The 24233-nt window shown below is 35.2% G+C and overlaps 1 protein-coding gene across 44 annotated transcripts in view; it reads left to right on the forward strand.

Moving 5' to 3' along the window:
• Positions 1-24233, forward strand: part of PTPRD (protein tyrosine phosphatase receptor type D) — a 2298568-nt gene that overhangs the window by 2090182 nt on the left and 184153 nt on the right. For 28 of the 44 annotated variants that reach the window (XM_055350539.2, XM_055350541.2, XM_055350534.2 and 25 more), the window contains 6 exons: positions 1769-2038; positions 4879-5460; positions 15865-15998; positions 18873-19017; positions 22234-22539; positions 23437-23630. In XM_055350539.2, coding sequence (XP_055206514.1) covers positions 1769-2038; positions 4879-5460; positions 15865-15998; positions 18873-19017; positions 22234-22539; positions 23437-23630 — 1631 coding nt within the window. The remainder of the gene's footprint in view (positions 1-1768; positions 2039-4878; positions 5461-15864; positions 15999-18872; positions 19018-22233; positions 22540-23436; positions 23631-24233) is intronic. The other 16 variants (XM_055350566.2, XM_055350568.2, XM_055350573.2 and 13 more) reach the window with 2 other exon arrangements.

Genomic DNA, 24233 nt, shown 5'->3' on the forward strand with positions numbered 1-24233 from the left:
CTGGGTGCATGGTAACTGGTAACACTTAACTCTGTAAGGTCCAGTGAACTTGGTCAGTGTTCCTGCTTTCCTTCCTGCTCCACTGTCCCCATCTCCCACCCTGCCTTTAATTTCTGTCTTATAAGGATGCCTGCTGCCCATAGAATGACTTTTTCTAGTTTCTCCCCTAATCCCAAGCATGAAGACTAAACCCTCCTCCATTTTTCTTGATATGTTCTTTGATACCTCAGAGTCTACACTGGCTCCTGCTTGCTTTGTGTAACCTCTGTGAATTGGCTGCAGGAGGCATGCTTAGCTTTCTCTTCTTCTCCTATGACTGTCATTCACCCATGAGGCCATTGCAGTGAGCCATCTCAAATAAGCGGAGGTTTATCTCGACCTTAAGAGCAGCCAAAAAGTTTTCAGACAGAATTACTTATCTTCTTCTTGGGGTTATGAGGTTACTTATCAGTTTATTTATAATTTTTAAAAAATCTTTATTAAATGTATTTAAGGTGTGCTCCCTAAAGATTACCCTCTAGATCTCAAATTCTTATGGTATGACATTTTGCCAGTAAAAGCCCCAGATGAAACCAATTTATCTCTCACTTTCTCCTTGTATCACATCCAAAACACATTTACTTAAACACACATAAACCTGCAGATTATCTAAAGCAGGAACACTGAACTGAAATTGCTTGGTAATTTTTCTGTGTTACGTTGCTTTAATATGATCTCTTCTCTTAATGTCATGTCCTGCTGTATGTTTTAGATCCAGTGTCCCTCAATTTGAATGTGGGCATAAAAAGCCTTTTAAAAGATTTTGTTGTCATTTATGTTGTTTTACCTTAGATATGAATTGAATGGAATCCTGTATGTGAAACACCCAGCTCCCTTTCTGAATTTGCAATCCTTACCTTTAACAACTTGAGCTTAATCTACTGTCTTTCAACCCTGTCATCCCCTAAGTCCCTGTGTTTCAATCGTTATACTTTACCTCCCCCTTTCATGTTTATTTCTATTGCCCCATTATTTCTTCTGCGGTCATTGCTGTCTTGGATTCCAGCCATTCTTTCAATATGCTTAGCACGGGCCTTGAGATTCCGTCTTGTGCATGCCTTGCATGACCCAATCCAGTATCTCTACTGGTGTTAGCCTGTTTCTTCTTCTGTGACTGTAAATCAATATGTATATACATTTCTGTGTTTGTTCCAGTGTTAGTGTGAGGTCTTGAGGCTGCATCCACTATGAATCTGAAAACGTAAAGTGCACTTTCAGTGTACTCTAGGTGATGTTTTCCAGGGCTGGGATGTGACAGTGTGGTCCCACACCTACATTCACATCAACTGGAAGTGCACAGCACTGAAGTTGGTTTTGATACTCAACTTAAACATGCTGGTGACCTTCCAGCCCCCTTTTCTCCATATACATGCCTGCATAGAATCATTGTTATATGCCTGCATGTATATGTTTTTGTGTTTATCTTATGCATGATGTTTGTGTATTGTTAGTTTGTAGATAGTTTTTTGTGGGGCCCTTGTAGGTCTGAATCAACTTTTGTATTAGTGTGTCTAAGATATCAATGACTAAACTAAATAAATAATTCTGTGTATACACACACCATACTTGTATGGTCTGTATTATCCACAGTTTTTCTTTATGTTTTGTTTTTGGACAATCCACAATGTTTCAATTGTTGAATCGTGTCTGTATGGTGCATGTCATGTGTTGAATAATCCACTTTTTCTTGCCTTGTATATGTTATCATTTCCCTTGTGTTTTGTTCCAGTTCGCCGTGTCCCACCAAGATTCTCTATCCCACCCACTAATCATGAAATCATGCCAGGCGGAAGTGTTAATATCACCTGTGTGGCCGTGGGGTCACCAATGCCTTATGTAAAGTGGATGTTGGGGGCAGAAGATCTGACACCTGAAGATGATATGCCAATAGGAAGAAATGTGCTAGAACTGAATGATGTAAGACAGTCAGCAAATTACACCTGTGTTGCTATGTCAACACTGGGTGTCATTGAAGCAATAGCACAGATCACTGTCAAAGGTATGCTCAATGGATTATGCTTTGAGGATCTGGGTACACTGAAGCCAAGTGACTAATGCCTCTAGAAAGCCCATCCTTGATAATCTAAAATAATTCATTATTCAGCATTTTAAATGTGTGTATAACCTAATCATATCTGTGGTATTATATAACATGCATAAGCCTGGATAGGCGGATTTTTTCTTGGAAGTATCTGGCAGCCTATGTAGAGATAATCATCAGAATATTAAAAGACAGTCCATGGAGGCCCAGGCACTAACCAGACAGAACTAGGAATTTTAGACATGGTCGACCATTATGGTGGGACTGATGTGTACAGTCTACATACTAGACCAGAACCTTGATAAGAACCCCAAGAAAAGTCAATATGAGCATTAATAAATGCTTAAAATTTCTAAATACAAAGGAAAAAGAAGAAAAAAAAAGTTGAAATCAACATAGTCTAATAATAGATGATTTAACTTTTTGGTGGGCCCTACTATTAAAAATCAAAAGGCAAGTAAGAGTATATTCTGTTTTAGTTTTATCTTTCACCTTGCATAGATGAGTGCTCAAGGAATATTCTTTCCTTTAAAAAACAGACTAAATATAACCAAAGTACTATATTACATGAATATTTTTGAACTAAAGAGAAAGAGTACAAGCATGTAAGGGTACTGGTTTTTTTTCCCCCCAGTGTTTATAGAATTCTGGAAAGTGTTTGCAAATTGAGTCAGACATAGGGCAACTTAAGTTTTCTGCAGATGGCTAGAACTATTGCAAAATGAACACAAATTATCTTCTTTTCCTGGGCAATGTTGTAGGCATTTGGAATTCAGCAGCAAGTAAGAAGTACAAGTTGGCTACTCTTGAAAAGCTGCCATTCTAGGGGGTGATCTTAGAAAATGCAATACACGTTATAATTGGTATCGTATCTCTAACCAAGCGTATATATCAAATATATGCTATATAAAACTAATGACATGAGAACAAAGGTACACATTGTCAACATTTACAATTGTGAAATAATGTTATATTGTGTAACCTTAATCTAATAAGCACACATGTATTTATCCGTACATTACAGACATAAAACCTGTACTTAATGTGACTTAGTGAAACTAATAATGTCAGCTAAATATCAGTGAGCACAACTTTAATTAGCAATATTTGTATTTGCTTTGAAAGTTCAGAAAGACATGTAGGGGAAATCTGGAGCACACACAGCCTTGAAAAATGCCAGGTCAGAATATTTAAACAAATTTCATTTTATTATTATTTTCAGTAAATTCCCTTGACAAAATATTATCATTCTGTAGTTCTTTGAGTAGTGTGTAAATATTGAATCACCTTTTTTATAATTACCATTTCAGCTTTAAATATTTGAAGGCTTGCTGAAGACCTTTAAGAATTCAAAAGCAGGGGCCACTTTAAACTAATATTTTGTTCACCTTCTCATCGTTGTTTTCCTGACTCTTGCCACTTCCCTGTCTTTTCCACCTCAAAAATAAACAATAAAACATAAGAGTGAATCTTAATGTCAAATTAAAATAAATCAAAACAAAAGAACAGGTTGAAGAGAGTGAGGTGAATGGGTGCTGACTCATTTATTCAGTTAACTGTTTAACGATTCTCATTAAAAACCTACCGAGTGCCAGGCAGCATTCTAGGCATTCACAATTTTACAGTAAGTCAGAAGTACAAGTTTGCTGCTCTTGAAAAGCTACCATTCTAGGGGGTGTTATACTTCTTGCCTTTATGTTGGCAAGGAAACAGGGACACTAATGGGCTGATTATATGAATGTTACCCTTTGAGATTTCTCTAAAGAGTCAACTATTAGAATGCCCCTTCCTACCCTAATAGCACTGCGTTTCAGAATCATTGTTTAGAATAAGGCACTTGAATATGAGGTCAGCAAAGCAGACAGTTTATATTTTTAATTAGTAGTGTTTTGATTTGTATTCTTCTGCTAAAAAGAAACAATTAGACCTCTAAAAAGATGGATTTTATTGCAAATATTTGTCATGTAGCTACGTCGGATATTTCTGATGTGGAATATAGAATGCATATTAATATGACCATAACATACCTTAAAAAGTGATTAGTGAATGTGCCTTAATTTAGTTCCTTCAGCAATTTTTAAATATTAAGAATAAAACATTGATTTGAAATTTCTATTCTTTTGCACCTTAAAACTTTTGGTTTATCATTTATAAGAAAATTTTTAGTAATGGTACTGTGTCTTACCAAAATATAGATGCTATTGTTTCATAGCAATTTAATTTCATTTCAATGTATTCGACATTTTGTTCTTTTCAATGTTTATTGGTATTTCAGTTATACCATTTATTTATTGGGGCAAGGGGCTAATTGGCCAAGCTTTTGGTATAATAATAGTAATAACTGCAGCTAATACTAAGGTTTTTTTGTGGGTTCCAGTTACATTCTAAGAATCTTAGTGGATTGGCTCATTAATCTTCACAGCAAACCCATGAAATACAGTTACATACAGCTGTATAATATAACTTAAATAATAATATTTTTCCCATTTCCACATGAGGAGACTAAAGCAAAGAGAGGTTAAGAAATGCATGCAGGATCACTTAGCTAATAAGTAGGGGATTTGGATACAAGCCTAAAAATATGCTATCAAGCCCTTCTAGGAAAGCAGGATTTGTGTCACCTATGAATGTTTTACTGTCCTTCTTGGCCATTCAGAAAACTACTCTTTGCTATAATTTAATTTAATTAAATCTTCAGTAGATACATAATCCTGTCATTTTCATAGTAGAGTTTATAGATTTTTGAAATATTATAGAGATGATGGGTAGTCATTGTCTTTTATCTTCCCCCATCCAAGCCTTACCCAAACCTCCAGGAACTCCTGTAGTGACTGAGAGCACAGCTACAAGCATCACACTGACGTGGGACTCTGGGAACCCTGAGCCTGTTTCTTATTACATAATTCAGCATAAACCTAAAAACTCTGAGGAACCTTACAAAGAAATTGATGGGGTGGCGACCACACGCTACAGTGTCGCTGGACTAAGTCCCTACTCGGATTATGAATTCAGGGTTGTTGCTGTCAATAACATTGGGCGGGGGCCTCCCAGCGAACCTGTGCTAACACAAACCTCAGAGCAAGCGCCATCCAGTGCCCCGAGGGATGTCCAGGCACGAATGTTGAGTTCGACCACCATTTTGGTACAGTGGAAGGAACCTGAGGAGCCAAATGGACAGATCCAAGGATATAGAGTTTATTATACAATGGATCCCACTCAACATGTCAACAACTGGATGAAACACAATGTAGCCGACAGCCAGATCACTACTATTGGCAACTTAGTGCCCCAGAAAACATATTCTGTCAAAGTCCTGGCTTTTACCTCAATTGGAGATGGTCCACTTTCAAGTGACATACAAGTCATCACTCAGACAGGAGGTAAGTTTGGTTGAGGAGGGAAATAGGGCAGGAGGGAAGGGCTGGTGCAAAGAGGTGAGAAGGACAAAAACAAAGAAGGAACAAAGATGGTATGAATTTTAATTTTTGAGATTTAGGGCTTCAAAGCAAGAGATGATAGATATCTGAAAAGGAACAAGCATGGACATCTGAAAAACTAATCATTTTGAGCAGAACAATGCATTAACACCCCTTCTTTTTAATTTGTATGGGAATGACTTGAAGACTTCTCTATGTGAGATAGAAAAATGTCTCCCCCATGCCCAGTTTTGAGAATAGAAAAACTACACTTCTTTGTAATAGCTAGTATGGTAGAGTGGTCTCAAAAGAGTATTTAATTTGTGTAAGATTGGATGGTTCAAGACAAAGCTAAAAAATAAAACTGTTAACAGGGCCTTGGGTATGTAAATGGCTTATATTTGCCAGAAGCTACTGGCTTAAAAATAAATATTCTCTGAGTGGCTTTAATTTCTGTTTTTCTCTGTATGGCCTCAGTGGATAAAGAGAGACAGTTACCGAGATCTCAGATAGAACATTGGGCCTGATTGATTAACTTTGCTAAGAGCTACAGCAGACAATAGACTATTTTATGAAGGAAAACTTGGCCCTCCCAGTGGTTTTATTTTCCTAAGAGGTTATCAAACCTCTTTGGTCTTTGAGTCAAGGTGATCAGTTTGGCTTTGGGCTAATATAAAATAACAGGCCTCTTCTAAAGTTTATTCTTGAGCCACGCACAGTGGCTCACGCCTGTAATCCCAACACTTTTGGGAGGTAGGTGGATCACTTGAGGGTCAGGACTTTGAGACCAGCCTGGCCAATGGCAAAACCTCATCTCTATTAAAAATACAAAAATTAGCTGGGCATGGTAGCAGGCACCTGTAATTCCTGCTACTCAGGAGGCTGAGGCAAGAGAATCACTTGAACCTGGGAGATGGAGTTTGCAAGTTTGCAATGAGCTAAGATTGTACCACTACACTCCAGCCTGGGTGACAGCAAGACTCCATCTCAAAAAAAAAAAAAAAAAAGTTTATTCTTGAGCATCTGAGAGCTACTTCTTTGACTCCTTATTGTGTTGGCATCTTTTAAACCTGCATTAATCTACGAATGTTTTGGCATCATGCTGTTGGCTTGTTTTGAAATCTACATAATAATCATATTATTGGAGACAGTATAATCTGTAGACATAACTCATTGCTAATCCTGGCAATGAATTAGTAAATTTTCTCAGATGCCAGTACTAGATAATGTATCTATCATCTATTTCACTGATACCTGTGAATCACTGACTTGTTTTCATGTCATGGTCTTTATATGAAGGATGTTTAACTATTTGTCCTTGCTTCTAGGAATCTCAGAGCACATTTATATTAATAGTTTGCCTGCCTTTATTTTCGTACCATTATTTGGTTCTTATTGGCTTGTTCATGGATTTACTCTTTTCTCTATGACATTGTAGGAAAGCCAGCTATAAAAATATGTCTCACCACAGTTGTATTAAAAACTATCCATATAACTTCTCTATGTGCCATTTGCAGTACTTCTGTATTTATTTGCTGTAGTAATATGCAGAAAAAAAATACTGTAGGCTGTTCTTACCAAAAAAGCTTCTCACTGGGAAATGTAGACATCTGTAAATCTTGTTCTGCTTTTTCTTGACTAAAAGTGGTTAACTATTATGAGATTGCTTTTTATTATACTGTTTTAGCAGCTACATAACAATTAAAAAATTCTAAGAAATTATATGGGAACTTACATTCCACTTTGAGCTTTTTAAATTTCTCAGCTGTGATTATTTTTTCAATCCCTGGTCTTGGAGTAACATAACCAGGGTTTGAATCCCAAGCTTTCGTTTATTAGCTGTCACCTTAGGTGATTTATGTCATCTCTCTCTGAACTTCAGTTTTCTAGTCTATAATAATAACCACCTTATAGAGTGTAGTGGTTCTATTTGTTTTCTAGTGCTCCTGTAAAAAAGAACCACATACTAGGTGGCTTAAACAACGGGAATCTATTGTCTCACAGTTCTGGGGCCTAGGGAGTCTGAGATCAAGGTGTTGGCAGGATTGGTTCCTTTTGAAGGCTGTGAGGGAAACATACTTAATGCTGCTGCCCTAACTTCTGTTGGTTGGTTTGCTGGCAATCTTTGCTGTACCATGACATGTAGAAGCATCATCTGATCACTACCTTCATCTTTACATTATGTTCTTTCCAAAAGCATGCCTGTGCCCAAATTTCCCTTTTTACTAGTACACAGTCATAAAGGACTTGGGGTCACTCTTACGGCCTCATCTTAACTAATTCCATTGCAAAGATCCTATATTGAAATAAGGTTATGCTCTGAGGTACTGGGGATGAGGATGTCAACATATGGATTTTTGTGGGATGCAATAAAATTCATAACAGGGTATAGATTAGATAATGGAGGGAAACATTTTGTAACTTAATATGTAAAACATTAAATTATTAATATGTAATCATCATAATAGTAGCTAACATATGGAGGACACTATACTATGAACTTTGCATGTATTTATTCTCACAAACCAATTAGGCAGATGTGGAATTATCCCACTTGCCAATGAGTAAATTGAAGATCAAAGAGGATAAAACGTGATTCAGAAACTTGCCTTAGGTCGTAAGGTTACTAAGTGCAAAAGCAGAATTTAAATCCAGGGATTCTGGATACTTTTAACTGCTGTGTTAGTCCATTTTCACACTGCTATAAAGAGATACCCATGACTGAGTAATTTACAAAGGAAAGAGGTTTAATTGACTCACAATTTCACATGGCTAGGGAGAGTTCAGGAAACTTAGAGTCATGGCAGAAGGTGAAGGGGAAGCAAGGACCTTCTCCACATGGTGGCAGGAGAGAGAAGAGCAAAGGGGGAAGAGCCCCTTATAAAACCATTAGATCTCGTGAGAATTCACTCGCTATCACCACAACGGCATAGGAGAAACCACCCCCATTGTTCAGTCACCTCCCACCAGGTCCCTTCTTTGACACATGGGGATTACAGTTTGAGAAGAGATTTGGGTGGGGACACAGAGCCAAATCATTATCAACTACCATTACCTTTTAAATTAATAATTTGCTTAATATGATAGTTTTTGTGTTTTTATGCCAGTGTAGGTATTCAATAATGAAAAGAGGCAAGAGAGAAAAACACAATTGTTTCATTTATTCATATGTTTATCTAAGAATTATACATAACTTACTTCTGAAACACTGAGGTAGCTATTAGATTATTCCAGTGCAGAAGTACATGAAAACATTTAGAAATGAAAAAAAAAAAAAACTAAGTTTATCTAAAAGAAGTGGAAGGAAGAACATTTTTATGAAAGATCATTACACTCAAGCAGTAAATTTGGCTGAAATTTAACTAAATTTAAATAAATTTGGCTCTAAGTTTTATAAGCACCAGTTTAAACATAGAAATCTATAGTGTTTCATATTTTTATTTTCTGATGACAGGAAGATTATCTAAGAAACAAAATTTTTCCTAAACCTAATCCAACCAAAATGTGAATCTTAGACAATTGTGAGAATCCTTGTATTTAGAATGCTAAATGAAAAACCCTGATGCCTTCAGTCGTAATTTATTGAAAAATATAGAAGTAATGTTTAAGTAGACAGACCATATCTTTATTTTTTTATATTACCAGTGGACAGAATGTGACATTGAATCATAAGTCAGTGAAGGTAGCATTATCAGAGGGGCAACTGAGTTACTGTGAGCTGGGGACTCTACTTTCAAAAGCTCTGATTTAATTTAATGACAGAACTCAGAAAATCTAGATGAATGGGACATGGATATATTAGAATAGTTGTTCCCACTCTGTTTAACTAACTTTTTTGCATGAAGATGTTTCCAAGAATCTTCCATAATAGTTTTACTTTTAATACATGTTGATTGAGAAGATATATAGTGATGTAATAACTGCCTGCCAAGCTCAGTAAGCTAAGAAAACCTTCCAAAATAGCACAATTATAGGCTTAATTAAAAAGGCCAGTGGATATTAGTGGACACCTGCCAAAAACAATGATGTTTGTTCTGATGTAATTAATGCTGAGCTGCTCCTTAAGAAAAAGGAGTAACAAGAAAGTTACTGACTAAAGAATTCTTAGGATGATTGCTAGGATGATAACCATTATGAAATATAAAATTTAAGGATATGATTATTTTCACTGCAATTTTTCTCCTCTAACCCTGTAAAAATTTACTGATCAATAATATGTAGGAATTGAAGTACATTTTAAATACAAATACACAGAAATGTACATTTTCATGTCTTCTGTGTCTAAAAGGTACTCATTTAATTTTATTATCTTTCATTCTGTGACTTTCACATTCCTATTTTTGTTTGAAACCGGATTCCAAAAGAACAGTATTTAGGATCAAAGTGAGTTTAAGAGAGAAGTCTCACTTTTGATTTTATCTAATATGAGTCACACAGATGGATATAAGTGAAGGATTGATGTAAATTTGTGTATTTCTGGTAATACAGAAAATAAGAATATGATCTGTCTGTTTTACAGTCAGAGAGTTTTTCTCCTTGATTGTGAACATTAGTACAGTTGACCGTGTTGAGTAATATTTAAATGGTTTTAAATATGAAAAGACTTTCATTGAGACGATTATTTTCTGAAATATGGGTCAGTCTTCTCAGTTCTCCATGGCTCTAACTTCTGGCATTACAAAGTCACTTGCAACTAGTTTACCTTGAAAATATGGGGAATATATGGCCATTGACAAGGGAAGTATTTATATTAAGCTAGAAAAATATTTTCATTATTAGAAAACACATTCAGGAAGGAAAAAAGGACCTCCTATAGTTTTCTTATAAAGGTAATTATACCAAAAGCATAGGGTAACTATATTTTATAGAAGAAGTGCAAATAAAACTCTGACAAAGAAGTGGTAAGTTAAATCTCAAACCTAATGCATTAAATGTTGCTTGATGTTCATGCTAATTAGAGGCATTATAAATCTTAAATCCTAATATGTGTCTTTTTTCTGAACTGTATTTAGAAAGCATGTCTGACCTCTAATTACATCTATTCATTTAATAGATTCTTGAAAATCATCTGACTTATATGGATATACCTTTAACAGTATATGCCTTCAAAAGATAAAGAATTATATATATTTATCAAATACTAATGACTAGTATCAACTTTAAACATTTTAGGGATGTTAATGCTATTACAAATTCTGGACATTGCAAAAGTGTTAAAATATAAGCTATGACATTTAGAGACAAAGTCTGTTAGGTTTCCAGAAGTTTATAAATCATTTCATTAGTGTATGTCAACAGGCCTATACAAGCAAACTAGAAAAAGACTGCTTTCTAATAACCAAAGTTATGAGTCCAATTTACATGCTTTTTCTGAATAGATTTAGCAATGAGTAAAGGAGCACTGGATATAAATACAACTATAATAAAATTTAACTTTTTCTCATTTATATTTAATGACTGTTGAGAATAAGATTTGTGCTGATGCTTGTGTATTAAGTACTTATTTTGTCAATGATATATTTGTGGCATTTACACATCAGACTCTTTGTTTTGAATTTTGCTTTGTTTTACTACCGTTATAATTCTGGCTGTCAGTTTTATTCTTATTATCATTTATCAATATGCTAGATACACACATTTTAAAGCATGTACCTTATTAAAATACTGGATATTTTAGCAATCATGGGTTTTCTAGTATCTTTGGTCATATTTCATATTTGTGCTATAGCAAGATGAAACTGTTGTTTAGCAGTGCAATATGTGTCAACCTTTCTTTAGAGATAATCTCTAAATTTTATTCAAATATTAATCTCTTCTAATATATCAGCATCTGATAATGTGAAGGTTTCTCTTGTTAGTCTTTTTGATCCCTTGTCTTTGAGTTGCTTTCACATATTTATATAGAGTGTAATTAAAGTAATACTCAAGTACTTAACATGTATCAGTGGGATTATAATCTTATTTTAGGGACTTCATAGCTCACATTTCTATTTCCTTGTGGACATTATGTAAGCAAGAGGATGGACATACTTTTACAGTATATAATGACTTCTTAAATATAATATTAAAGAAAAATTTTTACTTATTTTATTTCTGCTTTCCATGTCCTATTGTAAATCTGGTTTATGGTCAATATCAGATCTCTCCTTTGAATATGAAGTAACTGCTTAAAGGTCTGGATATGTTGTTTTTATTTGCCCATGATTTTCCCAGAATCTCATGTTTTCTTATAAAATTTATGTTCAGTTAATCAGTGAAGGAAATGTTACAACACAGAAAAACTCTTGAATAAAATAAAAATAAAATCAGATATACATAGACAAAGGACTGGTAAGTGAAGGTAAAAAAAAAAAATGCCAGTGAGAAACCGTGATGTGTAATGATTACAAGAGCATAAAATATCTGTGTGTAAGAAGGCGAGGCACAGTGGCTCACACCCATACTCTCAGTGCTTTGAGTGGTCGAGGTGGAAGGATTTCTTGAGCCCAGGAAGTTCAGACAACCTGGTGCAACATACTGAGACCCTGTCTCTACAAAAAAAATTAGAAAATTAGCCGGGTGTTATGGCACACGCCTGTAGTCTCAGCTACTCAGGGGGCTGAGGTGGAAGGAGCACTTGAGACCTGGAGGTCAAAGCTGTAGTGAACCATGATTGTGCCATTGCACTCCAGCCTGGGTGATAGAGTAAGACCTTGTCTCAAAACTAAATAAATAAATAAAATGTAGGTAAATATTTACGTTTATACATTTATATGTGTAAATACATATATAGAGAGAAAACATTAATAGAAATGTGAAATGGAACCTCTGTAGACCCAATATTTGGTATAAAAATTCAATTGACAGATGATGAAAGTAGTCCCACGTCTCAAGTGTTCCAGAGAAAACAAATATGACAGTCTGTAGCCCCTGAAGTGTTTTCTTATATACATATATTATGCTCATTAGGACCAATATGTTGGGAATTTAAAAATACATTCATTTTATACCTTATTTAAAAAAAATTCCTTTGTATCCTCAGCTTCATGGTTGTGGATTCAAATATGACAAAATGCCCTGAGGAAGTGATATCGTTAGGTACACCCTCAGTTCCCGAGGAAGTGTGGGTAGTGCACTCTTAAGCCATTGATGAGCCTGGAGCCTGAGATCATGAAAGTTTATTTTAGGGCCCTGGCCCATATGCTGAATCTAGCCTGTAGACACATTTTGCCCCATACAGTGCTTTTAAAATTCAATTAATTTTCAGTAATTAAGAATGGAAAGGTTTTACCTGGAAGGTTCATGATCAACTTCTGTGAAGGAAATCTGAAGCTGGGACAAGAGTGCGCCCACATTTCACAAGGCAGCAACCTGCTGTCACTGAGCATGGCCTGCGGTCCCTCTTCAGGTGGTGGGCACTCTCCACCGGGCCCCAGGCCCCATATGGCCTTCTCACTCATCTAAATTACCTGACACCTCTGAGCATTTGTATTCGCACCACATGTTTATTTTATATATTATTATTTATTTATTTATTTTTGGAGACAGGGTCTCACTCTGTCATCCAGGGTGGTGTGCAGTGGCTCAGTCATCGTTCACTGTAGCCTCATGCTCCTGGACTCAAGTGATCCTCTCACCTCAGCCTCCCAAGCAGCTGGGACTACAGGCATGCTCCACCATGCCCAGCTAATTTTTTTAAGTTTTATTATTTTGTAGAGACAGGGTTTTGCTATGTTGCCTAGGCTGGTCTCGAACCCCTGACTTCAAGCCATCCTCCCAACTTGGCCTCCCAAAGTGCTGGGATTACAGATGTGAGTTACCATGCCTAAGCCTGTACCACAAGTTTAAAATCTAATAAATGAAGTTACCCTCCGAACCATTTCAAAAGAAGGATAAGGAAAGAACAGGAGAGAACCCCCTGTACATTAGATGAAGACACTTTGCATCAAGTCATCTAGCCAACCTTTAGCTTTGTGCAAGAATAAAAAGGACAGTGTACTCTCTGAGACTTGGATGTGCCTACTTAAGTCATTATTTAGAAGGAAGGGGCTCTTAATAGAAACAAGCAGAATTAGATGATCAGATGAAGCTTGTGTCACTAAACAAGAATGAAATATTGAGACCAACCGGGAATTTACTCAAGACAAATTAAAAGCAAAAAGTAAACAGTTTAAGTAAGAAAAAGTTAATTAGGTTTCCAAGATGTTTTCAATCAATGTCAATTTATTATTAGCATTAGGCAGGGAAGAAATGCGTAACAAGCAATTATTATCCCGAGAGCAGCCCTTCAGTGTTGTCTGTGTTTCTAATTCTTGACCATACTGTACTCCGGTTTGGTTTGAGTCAGGAGTTAACACAAACTTTCTTGTTTCCCAGGAAATTGGGAGAAAGAAAGAAGCAAATAAAACTAGGAAAAAAAATCAGTGACTGCATATGTATGCATTTTTAGCCTGAGAAACCCTTTTATCATGTGAATATTAGATCCTATCATAATTTTCCCATCTATCTGGTCACTCTTGTTTCCATTATTGCTCCTGCCAGTGCTTTTGGTATTTCCCTTTTAGAAATAATGCATTTTCCATTTGCTTTGCAGTTTGCCTATTTGTGTTTTGTTCCCCTCTGTCCCTCTGCCTCTTGCTTCTCAATCTTTTATCTTCTTTCGCTTCCACCTTTCAATCTAAATGATTGTGTTAGGTCACCCACTGGGCAGGTACTGGGGAAAAAAATGTGATACTCTGTTCAGAAAGTAAGCTCCCAGAGGCATCAAATCAATGAGACTCTCAAGGCCTGTGGTTTTTAAAAAGAGAGAGAGAAAAGATGATGAAGGCAACTAGAAATATGAAGCACTGATTATTTGTGACCTTAAGCATCAGTCCAAACATATATTCCTTTACACACACACACACACACACACACACACACACACAGACACACACACACACACACACACATATACACAGGCTGACTTACCAGAGGAATAAAATTATCATTAGGAATTCTACAAATCATTCTTGCAGACTGCTTTAACAAAGGGCATTTTTTAAAGCCATAGTACAGAGACATAACTATAAAAGAAAAGGAAAGCAATACATTTTCTCCAAAGCCTTCTTTTCAACTACAAATTATACTGTATTATATGTATTTTAAAATATTTTTGCTGAGATTGCCACTTTAGATGTTTTAAAGCACACTTTAGATGTTTTTTTTACTCCTCTGCTATGAAGTATTATTGTTCTCTTTTTTTCTTTAAATATAAATGGAATTCTCATTGAAACTTGAGGGAATATGAACATATGTTCAGCCACAGCACATTGAGACATGCCATAATATCAAGGGTAATGATCAAAATATTTTACAATTGGGAAAGCATAGGCACTCACCAATCAGAGCAGACAGTGGCCAAGAACAATGTACGATTAGATGTGCCAGTGACACCGTGACTCAGCCTTGTGTATAATGGATAGAGGGAAACTGATAGGCTTAGGTGTGGACTAGAAAGTTTAGGTTAGTAATTATACTAGTACATTTGAGTAAGGTGTTTTAAACTGAATAGACTTTCCATTCTTTGTTACAGCTGATAAACAGCTCTTCCAAATTGTCTATCGAATAGATTACATGGCTAACATGAGAATTATAGATGATCTCTTTAAGTTACCATATTTCTGATAAGTGTGTTCTATAAACTTCTTAATTTTTGTAGTAGTTTAGCTTTGTGGCACTAGAGAGGATATTTTGTTTGTATTAGGTGTAGTTCATTAAATAATTTAACATAGTTTAGAGATTAGAAGTCATTATTTGTAAGTGATAGAGTTTTGTTTTGTTTTGTTTTTCCTTTCTTACACCTCTTCTTCAAAATGTGGGCTGGTAAGAAAAAATGCTGAGTGATTCTGTTTGCCTGTTAGGTTTTGTTATTGGAGTAAAGGTAAGATTTTATAAATTTAATTGGAAATAATTTTGAATGTTACATGTAGTGCTAGAGAGTAAGTTCCTACTCAGCTGTAAATAACAATACTTTTAGGTATTTTGTATTTATTATGCTTTTGGCAATATTTCAAGTGCTTTATGTAAATTATATTATTTATTACTAACAACCATATCATGAAGTAAAGAATTTTTTCCTTAAAATTGAATTCAGAGGCCGATATACTTTATACTTATTAGTTCTACTGTATCTTGTGTAGATGTTCTACTACTCCAGAGCAGGATTTATAACATTGTACTTGCCCTGTATACAAAGAGGTTAACTTGGACAAGGTAAAGGAGCTTGTTTTCCACTAAGCTGGTACATGTGTACAGATTTTGAAAGGTTTAAACAGGTTACGCTAATGGAAGAACTTTGTGAATACTCCTGGTGATTGTGAGTTCAATCCATTGCCTCCCTGTTTTTAGTACCAGGGCAGCCACTAAACTTCAAAGCAGAACCTGAGTCTGAAACAAGTATTTTGCTCTCTTGGACACCTCCACGTTCAGATACCATTGCCAACTATGAACTGGTCTACAAAGATGGGGAGCATGGAGAGGAGGTAAGACTATAGTGCTTCTCACCCTGGGAATTATTCATTACATTGGGCCACTTTTTTATTTTTGTGTATTTATCCACATTCTTGGTCAGAGAGCTATTGAGGACCTTGATGGAAAAGATTTACTAATTAAAAGAGGAACTCGACTCTCCCTCCCCCCCCAAAAAAAACCCAAAACAGCAACAATGACAAAAAACAGTGGTTATTTGGAGGCTTTGGGGAAAAACAAAACAAAATAACTCTTGTTCCTATTGGAATGTGCTTCTGACAGAGTTCCAAGTACCATAGATGTATCAGGTTATGGAAGAATAAATACTCAATGAGACTTGAGGACTTTCTCTTCTTCATGAAAGTATTTAAGTCACTGTGGGGACAGGTGACTAAATTAGCTCTATATGTTAATGAAAGTCCTTGGCTAGATGAATTTTTCCACCCTGGTTTCAAAGATTCCCCAATAGCAAATGTTTGTTTGCTAAAAAGTATTTGGTATGAAGGTGAGTGTGTATAACATTTGAGTATGCTGTGCAAATAAAATAACAGATTGTAGAAGGCATGGCAATTGTTGATCGTCACTGAAAAGAGAAATGAAAATCAATATAATTAACTCATTAATGGGCACTGTTCTAAGGGTTTCACCATCAATAATGCATCTAATTTTTATAGTAGCACTGGAGCTAGCCTTTCTTATTAATCGATTTGACATATAATAAAATGGAGGCATGGAAAAAAAGTTAAATAATTTGCTCAAAGTCTCGCACTAGTGGATGGCAGAGCTGGGATTTGAGTCTAGGCAGTCGAGTTCCAGAGTCTGTGTTGTTAACGGTTAGGGTCTACTGCTTCTTGAGTGCAGTTTGAATACATTATAGAAATCGATATTAAGATACATCTAACATTTTCAGAATGAGAATACATAATAGTAATAAATATGTTTCTTTTATTATTGTGAAATCCAATGGGGAACATTAGGACAAAAGGAGTTAATGGCACTATGTTTGAGAACTTCACTCATATATTCATTTTATTATGCCTCTTAGCATTTTTTGTCTGAAAAAAAAATCTTCACAAAGTGAAACAGTCCCTGTGTTCTAATAAAGAATATCTTTTAAAAAACTCACATACTAAATGAACTACTCTCAATTAACTTGTAGTACATAATTTTGGATGTTATAATAAATTAATATGTTCTTGTAAACTTCTGTTTTATTCCATCTGTTTGAATTGAGCAGAATCTCAAAAGAATAGGTTTTAAATGCAGTGCTCTTAGATTTAGCTAACAAAGCCAATATAAATCAAGCACTCAAAAAGTTATATAGTTGAAGTGCAGATATGACTTAAAGTATTCATGGTACAACTTGAGCTATTGGTGTTTTCTGTAAGGCGTAAATCAGCACTGAATTGTTTAAACCTTCATCACGACCACCAAACTAAAATACAGGCATACATAGACACAAACATACATATATACAAAGAGTAAAGGAGAATTGTGATGCTTAAATGTTGGCATAGCTACTGTGCTCCACAATTGCTTATTTAGGGAATTTCTTTATTTCTTACTAGGTGGATCTAAAATTCCTGAAAACTTTGGTATTTGTAAGTCAGAACACCCTAGGGATGGTTTCTCTAGTTTTATATTTGAATTTTCTTCTTTTTTTTTTTTTTTTTGAGACAGACTCTCACTCTGTCGCCTAGACTGGAGTGCAGTGGCGCAATCTCTGCTCACTGCAACCTCACCTCCTGGGTTCACGCCGTTCTCCTGCCTCAGCCTCCCGAGTAGCTGGGACCACAGGCGCCCACCACCACACCCGGCTAATTTTTTGTATTTTTAGGAGAGAAGGGATTTCACCATGTTAGCCAGGATGGTCTCGATCTCCTGACCTCATGTTCCGCCCGCCTCGGCCTCCCAAAGTGCTGGGATTACAGGCGTGAGCCACCGTGCCTGGCCTTGAATTCTTCTTAACTGATTTGTTTGTGTGAATAGCAAACACTATTTGATAGTGTTAAGATTACACACACCATTACTAGATTATGTATTCACTTGCATTTTAAAGTTTACTGTAGGCTGATGTTCAAGATTGATTACCCATAGACACTTATATTTTTGCTAAATGACAAATTTTAAGCATGGAAGGTGAGAGTTACAGCATTTGATTAACGAAATCGTTTATCAAAAGTCCACAAACGTTTGTGAATTTATTTTTTTTCTGGCTGTGGGTTCTTTTTTCACAAAGAAAGTAAGGTTTTCAGTTATTTTAGATCAACCTAGGGTAGTAATGTGGTTTCAGATAAATTATTCAACTTTCTTTAGTGACTAATGTGATATTTTATCCCACTAAAACTTGGCAATTTCAAATCTCTTTTATAGCAACCTCCTGTAAATTGTATACTGGTTACTGTTGCTACTTCTGGTCATGTTTTCTTTGCCTCCAATTGAGATTTCAGAAGATCATGGGAGATGAGTAGACATCTGTTCAATTAAAATTGCACATGTTGGGCGGATTCCACTACCAGGGGCAGGTGTCATTTTCTATTGTGATCTGTGTCACAGCAACATACACACATTTAACGGCAGAACATACTCATGGGTGTTGGCCTCTCAGTCTTCCTCTTATCTGATGTATTTGGCTGACTGTGTCAACATTAAAAAGATCTCTGACTTCCCTTATTCCAGTTACCTTTGTAGAAACTTGCCTTTTAAACTGATAGTTTCATTATATAATTTCCTTAGTATAGCCCTGGATACTCACTATTGACTCTTTTGGTGATATTTTGGTGAGATTATAATCCTGATGATAGAAATCTGATGGCTCAAGACAGTATGATTAAAAAGTATTTGCACGAACCTTACTGAAGATGACCACATTCTCTTATTGCTTCCAGCAACGAATTACCATTGAGCCAGGGACATCATATAGGCTGCAAGGACTGAAACCAAACAGCTTATACTATTTCCGTCTGGCTGCACGCTCCCCTCAAGGCCTGGGTGCTTCTACTGCAGAAATATCAGCTAGAACCATGCAGTCAAGTAGGTGTCTCTCTTTGCTTACTTTCTGCCTTTTTATTTCCTCTGGGAGATGTTGCTAGCTTTCACCTTCACCAATAAGCAAACCTGCTAATATGCTTAATAGTTAGTCTCTAGGTTAGTATGCATCACACTTCACAGGTGAAAGTGTAACTGTGACTTATTTTGGTCTCATCACTTGATCTAAATAACAGATCCCACCTTCCCATTTCCTACATTGAAAGACTTTTAAAGAAGTTAGTAGACGTCCATGGGTGAAAAGTGGGTGAAAGGAGTTAGATCAAGCCCTGTTTAATGAATTACAAGGCTTTAAAGCAAAATTCACATTGAGAACCCTGCAAAATAATCATAGGAGGGCTTTGCAAATGAAAGAGGCTGCAAAAGACAAAAAAAAACTTTATTTTTTTAAGCACACAGGCTTTAGCTTTGCAATTAAACAAGTCCTTATTTCATGTATTTGTTTCTACTAAGAAAAACTCAGCTCTGATGACTTGTTTCTTATTAACTCTGTGTGTAGTACATGTGGAAATTTGGAACATTGACAGAAAATCTGTATGTGGACAAATTTAGAAACAATGGAATAATCGCAAACATATTTGCAATTCTAAATTGTATTTTGTTTCTTCGGGTTCAATTTCTTTTTGGAGCTGTTACCCTTAAGCATAGCTGTGTTTATCACAATGGGGGTTAATTGTTCCCAGGGCAGATTGTTTTGCATAAAGTATTATACAGGAGATTGTTTTTGATGGAAAGTTTGGTGGCTTATTATTATTAATTGCTTTTTATTAATATGTGTTTACAGTTCATTCATAAAAAAATACTATTTACCTTGAATTGAAGAGTTTTGTTGAGTTATTTTCTTAGATTTCTTTGTGTGATATTTTGTCTTTACTTTTTGACATAGTGAATTATACAATAGATATCTGTAGTAGAAATACATTGAATTTTGTCAAGAAGATGATCTGTTGACCTCATATTTAGACCTATCAGCAAACATGAAATTTATGATTTAAAAGATTAATTTCCTTCCATACAAATAAGCAAGTTTTCCACCATTTCATTTTCTATAGAAACTTGAAAACTTTCAGGGTTTTTTGATAATAAAATTTATGTTTTTCCCTCTTTAAAGCATGATTATTCACATGAAAATGGTTAGGATCATGTTTAATCTATTAGTGATTATCGTTTATTCCCATAAAATTTTCTTTCATTTAAAGGCGTAAGCATGTAAATTAATGCGTTCTCTGTATGTCTGCTTTGAATTCCAGGCAGGCTAATAAATAGTATTGTAGAAGATAATTTCTAAAAACCAAGCATTTAATTAAGAGAAATGTTACATGCTTCAATATTATATTTCCCATGGTTTACAAACCTCAGTTTTTAACATATGTGTGTGTGTGTATATATATATATATATATATATATACACACACACACACACATACATATTGAATAGACTTTTTATAAGCACATCAAACACTTATCTATTCCTTATTTTATTAAAGTAAAATTTTCAAATGGTGTTGAATATATTCTCACAAAATAGGAGGTCTGAAGATAGCCCTAGTGAAAACCAAATCAGCTTTTTAAAAAGAATTACAGATGAGTCCTTGCTGTTACATGAACAACTCAATTTATTATGAATAATGATAATGCATGTAAAATAGTTTTATAATTTGAGATATAAGAACCCCTAGTCAGAATCAATAAAAATGAGACTCTAGTGGTTTTGCAAATCTTATTCCAAATTTACAAGGCTGTCCTATGAGGATTTCTTTTTTGTCAATACAGAGAGCTTTTATTTTGATTGACTGTAATAATGAACACAAGGCACGTAAATTAAGAAAGACTGATAATCCCCTGAACAATTGGATACACCTGGCACTCCGTAATATTAAGACTCACAAAGTCTAGGGAATTCCCCAGACTACACATTCAAATATGAAATATAGGATTGCTTTATTCAGTCTACCATATACATTGCTTTAAAAATATATGCGTGTGTGTATGGACTTGTGTTATCTTTGCCCACTTGTTTGTTCTTCTTTAGGAACATATATTATTAAGTTTTAAATAATGATAGTAATTGTGCTGTCTTTTATTGATTTTTAATTTTTTAAAATCATAATGCTTGGTTAATTTGATGGAAAATAATTGCTCAGAAAGTGACTAGTTTAATTTAGAACGGGCAGTAAGAAAGTATGTCTTTTAACTCTAATATAAACCCTACATTGTATGAATAATTATGTACAAAATGAAAGAAATTTTGCACAGAAATTATATCTTTTCCAGTTGATACTTGGGTTTTTAAAAAAACAGTTCTTTTTAATGGCTGTGTTATTGACATTTTGTAAGGGATAAATGATTATTATTGATTTTACCAAATTTTGCTGGTGGGGTCTAATTCTTCACTAGCAATGGTGTCTCAAGAAGAGTTATAATTAAAAAGCTGAAAGCTGACGTAGGGTAAGTACAAGTTACAGTCAGAATCAACAATCCTGACATTACCCTCGGGTAGGTAAATCTTGGACTCTGCATTTTCATCCTTTATTGATTCTGCATGCTCACTGTAAATGGGCTACTATCAATGTTAACTTTTATTATTAAAACTGGTCAGGCAAACTCAGTTTTTCAGATAGAGTGAACCCTCTTATGTTTGTTGTTTATTTATTTTTAATTGGAACTGGTAGAAGGGCATTAGCAGTTATTGTAACTTTTCACACTTAAGAAGCCTTTCACAAATGAGTACTGTATGTAAACCATCCTCATTCTAGAATATAGAAGTGAAAGCTTGGAAATATCTGTGAAGCATCATCAGACCCTCAAGTAAATACTAGCACTATTTGCAGCTTTTTTGAAGCTGGGTAGTCAGTATAGTGGGGGGTGGGAGATACTGAGGGATTGGTTTAGAAGAAGAATTTATATTGCAGGTAGGTAATTTTATTTGAGGCTCCATTATCTCGAGGTCTCATTTTCACATATTCCCCCTACCCATTATTTAACAATTATTTTTGGTCATTAATTCTCTTTTTGGTTTATTCATATTACTAAGCCAAGGTACATAATTTGTCATTAGAATTTAAGTTTCAAAGCCTTATTTTCATTTTGTCCTTATTGTTCGTTTATTTATTTTTGCCTTTTCTTTTGTTTTATCATTTTTTTTTTCAACCACTCCTGTCCTTTCACTTAAATCCTCCTTTAACTCACTACCAAAATAAGAGCCGTCAGCTCCTCCTCAAGACATTAGTTGCACCAGCCCAAGTTCCACTAGTATTTTGGTAAGTTGGCAACCTCCACCAGTGGAAAAACAGAATGGCATTATCACTGAATACTCCATCAAGTATACTGCAGTGGATGGGGAAGATGACAAGCCTCACGAGATTTTGGGAATTCCTTCGGACACTACCAAATACCTTTTGGAACAGCTGGAAAAATGGACTGAATACCGGATCACTGTGACAGCCCATACAGATGTCGGCCCTGGCCCTGAGAGCTTGTCCGTGTTGATTCGAACCAATGAAGATGGTATGTTGCCTCCGCTACGTCAGTTTGCACCCTTCTGACACAGTCTTGATCTGCTGTCTTTCAGTAGGCTCACAGTAATCTTTTTTCTCTGCTCATCTTTTTACCCAGCATTGCTGTTACTTTAGTATTTTTGCCAAAGACTTGTCTTTCCTACAGCCTGGCCTTTTTTTTTTTTTTTTTTTCTTTTTTTTCAATCTCAATGCAGTAATTTGCTTCTCTTTAAAAGAACTGTTGGCTCCTATGGTCTTGCAGTCCAGCCCGTCTCTGTACCTCCATCTAAAGTCTTCTGTGTTTTTCTTGGCTTTTTGTAGTCACTTCTTTTACATTTTGAAGTTAACTTTTCAAAACTACCTTCTTACCTTTTTGTTGCCTTTTTGTCTTACATATTTCAGAGACATTGATGCTCAACATTGAATTTTTGTTATCTTTTGTATGGAATAACTTTGATATGAGAAAAAAAGAGAAGATAATCCATATAATCAAGAATATTTTTATTCTGCCATTTAAAAAGAAACCTTTAAAAAACACACAACAATCAACAGCCAGTTTTTGTTATTATTTCAATGCTATACCTCTTTGTGCTTTAATGCTTTGAACCTCAAAGCATCTTCCTTGGCTTTTGTACATTTTTTACATGTTTTTCTATTTCTCTGATACTCTTTTTTTCTTCCATTTTTTTTTTTTTTTGCATTGGTCATGTTTTTTGATCTTTTCTTAAAAGGTAGAGCAGATTGGTTAAGCATTTTCAATGGTTGAAAATGTTTGTATTCTTCAAAGGAAACATAGTGGGTTTACCCATTTTTTGAAAGAGAAACCTAAGTAAAGAAAATGCAGAAAATGCTCTGATTGGGTGGGACAAGTGCCTATAATTTCTTTTATCCAATGATGTTGTTCCAGTTCCTAGTGGTCCTCCTCGCAAAGTCGAGGTAGAGGCTGTCAACTCAACATCTGTTAAAGTCTCGTGGCGCTCACCCGTGCCCAATAAACAGCATGGCCAGATAAGAGGATATCAGGTGCATTATGTGAGGATGGAAAATGGTGAGCCCAAGGGCCAGCCCATGCTGAAAGATGTCATGCTGGCTGATGCACAGGTAAGCCTCTGAAATTATGTACCTCTGTTTTTATATAATAAGTTTATCTTAGTTCATATCTTGAAATTGCTCTTATTTTAGTTTTTCGACATTTAAAAAATCCTATACAAAATTCTAGTTTTGATTTCACATTGATGTATATTGATCTTTTCAATCAGAGTTACTATCAAGTGAGGAAGGGAATTGAAATGACACTCAAGTCTGATGAAAAACATGTTACTTTTTCCTTAAAATACAGATATTCAACCCTTTACAACCATATTTGAGTTTGCCTTTCTGACTTCAAAAAATGATTGACTTAGTTGAGTCAAAGGGAAGATTTCTAAACTGCAATTTTGCTGATGGAATCTACTTTCTTCTGTGCTAAAACAACTTGGAACTTAGTTGTTCTAATTTCTAAATGTGTGTCTTCTTCCACTGAAGAATAGACATTTTTATTCAGGGACAGGTACTCAGTATTATATTTAGTACTTCTTCATCAAATTACATATTTGATGAAACTCATTGTTTCATGTCCCAGCAAATGAAGATCGTTACAATGATATTAAAAATTAAATCAGAATTTCCTAACGAATAAGTGGGATCCTTACGTTGAACCAAGGT

This window comes from Gorilla gorilla, chromosome 13 (genome assembly GCF_029281585.2).
Source record: "Gorilla gorilla gorilla isolate KB3781 chromosome 13, NHGRI_mGorGor1-v2.1_pri, whole genome shotgun sequence".
NCBI classification, from domain to species: Eukaryota; Metazoa; Chordata; class Mammalia; order Primates; family Hominidae; genus Gorilla; species Gorilla gorilla.